This window comes from Phoenix dactylifera, chromosome 16 (assembly GCF_009389715.1).
Source record: "Phoenix dactylifera cultivar Barhee BC4 chromosome 16, palm_55x_up_171113_PBpolish2nd_filt_p, whole genome shotgun sequence".
Taxonomy (NCBI): Eukaryota; Viridiplantae; Streptophyta; class Magnoliopsida; order Arecales; family Arecaceae; genus Phoenix; species Phoenix dactylifera.
Genome location: NC_052407.1, coordinates 380,319 through 388,243, shown reverse-complemented (window position 1 = coordinate 388,243; position 7,925 = coordinate 380,319). Strand labels below are relative to the sequence as shown.

The following is a 7,925-nucleotide window of genomic DNA, read 5'->3' as shown; positions in this document are numbered from 1 at the left end:
GTTTTGCCCCGAAACGCCAATGGACGGACGGCGGAGATCTTTTCATGACCCAAGGAGGCATCGATGGTAAATTGTCCCAAATAAATGCTTGTCATCATTGCCTGTGTTGATTTGTTCGCCGAACGCCAGGTGACGCTTCTAAACAAATTAGGATAAAAATACACCTATTTATATTTATATTTAAATAATATTTGCATATTTGATAGATTTAAGTTAAGAAAAAGTCGTTCAGCTGGTATATGTGTATCTCGTCCATTTACTTCATCATGTGGCATACTACAAAGTGTTGATACAAACATGAAAGCAGCAATAACAAAGCTACAAATTAAGTATGACCATTTAGTTTATAGAGCAAGATTTATTAGTTTTAAAATAAATACTATCGGTATTCGAAACTAGTGTTATATAGGTAATATTTTGCCATGCAGTCCTAAGCTCGCTTTGATTGATGTACACCTCAAGTATCATGCTTTTTTTTAGATTTTTTAATCCTCAAAAGTCGAATTTTTCCGCAGCCTATCAGCTTTTGCTGTTTTAAATATATTTATCATCATTAAAGATAAAGATATGCGATCCCAGAACTACTTCCACGAATCATGGATTCATGCACGAAGCGCCCACATCCATCCTGGATCGGGTCACCACCAGGGATCTTGTCGCTGTCCAGGAACTCGCGCGGAAATCGCCCCCTTGACTCGAGTCTAAAGCGGCCTTCGCGTGTGGGTACATTACGAATCAAATTGCCCCCTCGAGGAGGACGATGGGTGGTTTCCTTGCACTTTGCCTCGGTGATCCGTTGCTTCGCGTCGGACGACCGCGCGCCTTTATTCCTTCCTTCCTCGCGAAGGCCGAGAACGCGGCGGGTCAGTCCCATCATTTGCGAGTCGTGGGGGCGGAGAGGGGCCCTCTTCGTGACGGACGTTAGCGTCACTGGTTGGCGCACTCACGCCGCAAACATGGGGAAAAGCAAACCGCTCGCTGTCGAGCGGGCCGACGTGTCGTAGGAGTGGGTCTGAAAGTGGGTTGGAATCCGCGTCACCACAGTCGCCGCTTCCAATTTCAAACGCCCCCTTCGCCTGTCACGACGCTCTCTCCGGTGCTATATACGGGCTCGACCCACCTGTTCGTTCCACTTTCGATCTTTCAGTTCTCTAACTCTCGAGCGTTTCCTCTGCCATTCTCTGTACGTTGTCTTCTACTTTGAACTCGGCAGCCGGATGTCGAGGCGGGGCGGGGGCGGCCGCCGGGGAGGCGGCGATTACTACAGGGAGGCGCAGCCCGGAGCTCCGTCCTCCGGACAGCGAGGAGGAGGCCGGAGCGGTAGAGGCGGAGGAGGCAGAGGACGGGGCGGCGGCGGAGGCGGCCGTGGTGGCTATGGAGAAGGGTACGCTCCGCCGCCCCGAGCGCAGGAGGAGCGCCGGAGGCCGACTGATCCTCCGCCGTCATCTGTGTCCGCGACCGTTTCCTCCTCGTCCTTGAGTCAGGACGTGGATCGGCAGCTTTCACTTAGGGAACCGGAGGAGGCCGGAACATCTTGTGCGACTTCGCCGCCGCCGCCGCCTGCATCGTCGTTGTCGTCGTCGTCGGCGGGGACTCCTCCGGCGTCGAGCAAGGCGCTGCGGCATCCACCTAGGCCGGGGTTCGGCCTGGTTGGGAGGAGGTGCGTCGTGAAGGCGAACCACTTCCTCGTGGAAGTGGCGGACAAGGACTTGTGTCATTATGATGTAAGTCAAGGAACACCTCTTCGTCCCCCCTTCCCCCTTCCTTCACCGTCGTTTAGATTGGTAGTTTCTTTTCCTTTTCCCGAATTTTGCTTTCCTCTGTTCTTTTAATTCGATGTTTTGCATTCCCTTTCTTGGTTTCTCTGTCCATAAAACTGTTGCTTGCGGGTTTTTAGATTATGCAGGCATTTGGAGCGTTCTTCTGCTGCTGCTGTATTTAGAGTATTGGTTTGATTTGGATGTCGGGTGTTTTTCTCATGATCTGTTCCCCCAATCCTCTTTCATTCTATATAGCGTTTTTATTATTATGTTAAATTTGGTGTAAACTTCTGAAGCCCTTTCTAGTCCTGGACGTCGAAGTTATTTGATCCAAGTTTTTGTTTTCATGGATCGATTAGGTTTCAATCAACCCAGAATCGATATCCAAGACTAGCAATAGAAACGTAATCAGCGAGCTTGTGACGTTGTATAAGGACTCCCACTTAGGCAGGCGGATGCCTGTTTACGATGGAAGGAAAAGCTTGTACACTGCTGGCCCTCTGCCATTTACGTCCAAGAATTTCGTGGTAAAATTGCCCGACATCGGTCGAGACGGCAGTGTTAGGTTAGTCAGGCTACTGTTTTCACAACCCTTTGTGCTCTGACTCGCGTCTTTCTGTGATGGTTTTGAATGGTTGGTTGGTGATTGATTGATGCTGGATGGCTATTTGGATTGGCAGGGGAGAGAAGGAATACAATGTGACGATTAGGTTGGCTGGGCGGCCTGATCTCCACCATCTCCAAGAGTTCTTACGTGGGAGGCAGATGGATGCCCCTCAAGAAACTATTCAAGTTCTTGACGTGGTTCTGAGGGAATCACCTTCGACAAAGTTACTTCTTTTTTACCCCGCCTCTCTTTTGCTTCTCTTATAGTCATTTAGGACATCCATAATGAGCTTGCAACTTGTCCAATTTCATTTTCTGCAGCTATACTGGTGTGTCAAGGTCATTCTTTTCTCCCCGGTTTGGGGATCCAAAGGATATCGGGGATGGCATAGAATTTTGGAGGGGTTACTACCAAAGTCTTCGGCCCACGCAGATGGGATCTTCTCTGAACGTTGGTATGGTGTTTTCAATGCGTAACCTAGCTTTATTTACAAATTATGTTTAATATAGTTGCAATAAATGCTTGTTTTGATATTCGCATGAATTGTCTATGGCAGAACATGTTCGTCCTAAATCACATATACTTGTTGTCGTTGTTCTATACGTAATGTTGGCATCTCGTGTTTGGTTGCAGACATCTCTGCAACAACGTTTTATAAGTCTGCACCTGTCGTTGACTTCGTTTTTGAGTATCTCAACCTTCGTGATGGCGCAAGGCCCTTATCTAACTCAGACCGCATTAAGGTCAAGTGACTTGGCGTTCGATTTATCAATTACAAGATTTTCCTTTTTATTTCTCTTATTTGTTTCTACCACATCCTGTCTACTGTTGACTGCTTACTGATTGCTATAGTAATCATGCTTTAAACTTTTTTTTGTCTTATATTATCTTCAAATTGTAGATAAAGAAAGTCCTAAGAGGGCTAAAAGTTGAGGCCACTCACAGGAGAGAATTAAGGATACGCTATAGGATCACAGGGATAACCTCGATGCCGATGAGTCAATTGACGTATTGTTCTCTCTCTTCTTTATTCAAAATTTTTAGTCTCTTTTGCATTCTTTTAATATTGTAATATGTGATTGATGCGTTCTGTTCAGGTTTGATGCTGGAGAAGGGTCAGCAAATATTTCTGTTGTCCAATATTTTAGACAACGGTATAACTGCTTTCTCAAGCATGTTAATTGGCCCTGTCTTCAAGCTGGCAGTGATAGTAGGCCAATCTACTTGCCAATGGAGGTTGTTCTGTTTCGCTTATACGTTATAATATAATGCCTATCTCAATTTTCATCTTTTGGTGTTTAATTTTGATGGCGGTGGATGCTGATGTATTCAAATTGTTGCTTAGGTGTGCACCATTATGGAAGGTCAGAGGTACGGAAAGAAGCTGACTGAACGGCAAGTAACTGAAATGTTGAGATTTACATGCAAACGCCCTCAAGACAGGGAGAAGAATATCCTGGAGGTTTGAACCTTTCTTGTTTCTTAACTTGATTCTGCCTTTCAACTGTGCATCTCGAATCGTAATATCTGTGTGTTCCCTCATGAGGTTATATAGCTATTCTGTATTCCTTCAAGCTCGTTTTGATATCTAGGCCTTTCCATCCACTTGGGTCTATATTCATGTGTTTGCTGTTGCAGGTGGTGACTCAAAACAATTACAATGGTGATAAGTATGCAAAAGAGTTTGGAATCAAGGTTAGAAATCAGCTTGCTGCAGTTGATGCCCGGATCTTGCCTCCTCCAAAGGTGTGTTCCTTGTAATCATCATGTTTTCCTGAAATCAGTTTACTTGCGGTTATCTGAAATCACATCTTTTGAATGCTTCAGCTAAAATATCATGACTCCGGGAGAGAGAAGCTGTGTAGTCCTGCTGTTGGTCAGTGGAACATGATCAACAAGGTGATGCAAGTATCTCTATTTGTTTCTATTTTTCTGAATGCTAAGGTCCAGCAGGTAGCCTGGCTTCTTGCTTAATGCATAGCCATCCAGTGCGCTGGCAGATATGGATCAACATTTTTTTTAGGTCACTTTCTATTATTGCATAGGCGTTTGATCACTTTGTGTTCTTGTATGAGCTTGCAAGGAAAGATTGCCATTTTGCTAGAAAACATAGTTGTTTCATAACAATTGCAAAGGTATATTCCGTTAGTTTATCCTTTTCCCCCTCCATTTTTTTGTTCTTTGTAAAAGTTTTCTCAGGTGAGTCTGAATGAGTTAATATTTGATGAATTAATGCCAATTTTTGAAAATTGTTCTTCCATGTTTAGGAATGATTTTTGATGCTCCATTTGGATCTCTTCTGTCTATTTGTCCAGTATAATATCTTTGTTGTTTGTTTCTGTGCTTGTGATCAATCGACATTTTTCTGTCAGTTTGTTTAAAGTTAATCCTTCATGGTGAATGTGCAGAAAATGGTTAATGGTGGAACTATAGAGTACTGGACATGTTTGAATTTTTCACGTCTTCGCCCAAATGATGTCTTTCAGTTTTGCAATGATCTGGTTGGGATGTGTAATGACAAAGGGATGGTACTGAGATATGTTATCAACTGTTTGCATCTTCAATTCTTCGTTCACACTAAACCTGTCTAATTTCACTGTAAACTTTAAAGGTATTCAATCCAGAACCATTTACTGGCATCCAGTCTGCCCGGCCCGATAATATGGAAACTGCTCTAAGAGATGTCCATTATCAATCTACAGAAAGACTATCTTGCCGGGGGAAACATATCCAGTTGCTGATTGTTGTTCTGCCTGACATCAGTGGCTATTATGGTATGCTTATTTTAGATTGTAATTAGCCAGAGTCTATTTAAATCTTATTACACTTTTACATTGTGCTTTCTGTTCACAGGAAAAATCAAGCGGGTATGTGATACTGAGCTTGGCATTGTATCACAATGCTGCTTACCAAGGCATGTATCTAGGGGAAACAAGCAGTATCTTGAAAATGTTGCTTTGAAAATCAATGTTAAGGTTTGTGACTTTGTTATAAATCCATTTTGGTTAAATCTAGATGAATTTTCTCCCTCATGTCTACATGCTTAATTGGACAGGCTGGTGGGCGCAACACGGTTCTTGATGATGCCCTTCATAATAACATTCCCTTTGTAACAGACCAGCCAACAATTATATATGGTGCTGACGTGACACATCCAGCTCCAGGAGAAGATTCTCCTTCAATTGCAGCAGTATGATTCTCTCTTTGCTGCTGTTGTGGATAATCTTTGGTTTTTTAGGGATCACTTGCGTATGCGCATGTCATTTGGTTACTGTCAGAAATCCCAACTTCATGTGAGGTTCAGTTTACAAAAAGAAGCTTGGCTATCCTTTCTAACACATGCTTTTGCAAATCTATAACATGGTAAAAAACCAGAGCCTGATCTTCATCTGGTTTTGCTAGGGTTGGTCAATTAAGCAGCCCAAAAATTTAGAGATATTTTTCTTGTGGTTTCAGTGTTATGTCTATCTGTGAACACTTTGCACAAGCACTTTTATTGTTATTTTTTTTAAACAGGTCGTTCTATGGTTTTGGAGGCATGGTTTTTTATATTAATGGTCTCAAGTTTCTGTGAATCTGTCTCACTGTTCAATTTTGTGCAGGTAGTTGCTTCTATGGACTGGCCAGAGGTCACAAAGTACAGAGGTCTAGTCTCTGCCCAAGAGCATAGAAAGGAGATGATACAGGATCTTTATACGGTAAAACAGGATCCACAAAAGGGTTATGTACATGGTGGCATGATAAGGTAAGTTTACTCTGAAGCCTTTAATCGTCTGTGATTCTGAGATTAATTGCTCCCCCCCCTTCCTCTTGGTTTGCAGGGAGTTATTGCTTTCTTTCTATAGAGCGGTGAATCGGAAGCCATATAGAATTATATTCTACAGGTTTTTACAATATCAATGTATCCTTTGGAGCTGTTCTTCTGTCATACACGATGGATGCGTTTGACATGCTTTATGTGCAGGGATGGTGTCAGTGAAAGTCAATTTGCCGATGTATTGCTTCATGAGATGGATGCAATACGGAAGGTAATTCTTCTTTTGCCTTGAATTTGCATATTATTGAATCACTGATTGTCTTATTGCTTTACGTGTTCATGTCAGGCTTGTGCCTCTTTAGAGGAAGGCTACCTGCCTCCTGTCACGTTTATTGTGGTACAGAAGAGGCATCACACTCGCCTGTTTCCTCAAGTCCATGGGGATCGAAATTCAACGGACAGAAGCGGAAACATATTACCAGGTCTGTGATTTTGTTGGTATTTCGTATGCTTGGAGTTGGAAGTAACGTTATAATGCTTTTGTTAGGAACTGTGGTGGACACAAAGATTTGTCACCCGACAGAGTTTGACTTCTATCTCTGTAGCCATGCTGGCATACAGGTAATATTTTTTTTTCTCCTTTTCTACTGACGTGCGGCAACTGGTGATATGGTCTTTACAGGCAATGTTCATGGTTTTATCTAGTTTTCAAAATAATTTTTATCAATTTACCTGTATTTTGTTTCCATTCAGGGGACCAGCAGACCAACACATTATCATGTACTGGTGGATGAGAATCGTTTTTCTGCCGATAGATTGCAGATGTTAACTAATAATCTTTGTTATACGTGAGTTAGATCTTGATGTCTGCTTGCCTTTGTTTCTAATTTTATTGAGACCTTGTTTCATAAACTTTATCCTTGGTAAGCCTGCATACCTCATTGTTTTCTTGCTTGCGAAATGTAGGTACGCTCGCTGCACTCGTTCTGTTTCAGTCGGTAGGTTTTATACTCGCTAATTTTGTTTCTGCTCTCGTAATTGTCTGCTTTCTTACGTATCATTTTTCTTGGGCAGTTCCCCCTGCATATTATGCACATTTGGCTGCTTTTCGTGCTCGGTACTATGTGGAAGCTGATCCCTCCGATGGAGGATCGACGTCAGTAGGAGGGTCCAGGACTAGGGATACGTCTTCTGTGGTGCGCCAGCTGCCGCAGATCAAGGACAACGTTAAAGATGTTATGTTTTTTTGTTAAAAATGGTACCCTTTTTTTTTGGGTCGAAAGGCATTGTTGGCCAAATCTTTTTGGGGATGGTTTCCATTCAAATGACAGGGATCAGTTATTCGTACAGTTAAGTTGACAGGGTTCAGTTATTCGTACAGTTAAGTTAACAAAGTTTACTTCTTTAAGTCGACTTCTCCCCGTGTCAAATTCCTTGCATTTAAATTGTTTTTGAGGGGGTTTATTCTTCTGAATCTATTAGACAGTCGATTCGGATGTGGTTGCTGAATTCTGTTGCGTCATCCAAGAAACTTTTGGATGCTGAGAGAATGATTCCTTTTTGTTTATTATTCGGTTGTGCAGATCAGTTTTTTTTGTTTCCTTTTTGCTTATTTTTTTCATTTGAATGGAAATGGGTGGAAGGGTAGGAATATGGATATCAGTATCTCTCATATAAAATTGTATATTTATTTAGATTAATTGCTAAATATATTGATGGCGCTTTCTTGTTGTTTGCTTTGTTAAAACCGTCGATGTCTGAAGACATTCACCATGGTCGCAGCAACAGGAAAATTTGGTCC

The 7,925-nt window shown here is 42.5% G+C and overlaps 1 protein-coding gene across 1 annotated transcript; it reads left to right on the top strand.

Moving 5' to 3' along the window:
* The first annotated feature begins 1,085 nt into the window (after positions 1–1,085).
* LOC103710180 (protein argonaute MEL1-like) lies at positions 1,086–7,694 on the top strand. The gene is made up of 22 exons (XM_039134516.1): positions 1,086–1,724; positions 2,120–2,325; positions 2,441–2,590; positions 2,688–2,821; positions 3,001–3,110; positions 3,269–3,375; positions 3,465–3,603; positions 3,713–3,829; positions 4,006–4,113; positions 4,195–4,266; positions 4,776–4,895; positions 4,979–5,141; positions 5,221–5,342; positions 5,423–5,557; positions 5,970–6,112; positions 6,189–6,251; positions 6,332–6,395; positions 6,471–6,606; positions 6,672–6,745; positions 6,878–6,972; positions 7,091–7,122; positions 7,199–7,694. Exons 1-22 carry the CDS (start codon positions 1,218–1,220, stop codon positions 7,375–7,377), a joined length of 2,976 nt encoding a protein of 991 aa, XP_038990444.1. The 5' UTR covers positions 1,086–1,217; the 3' UTR covers positions 7,378–7,694.
* The last annotated feature ends 231 nt before the right edge of the window (positions 7,695–7,925 follow it).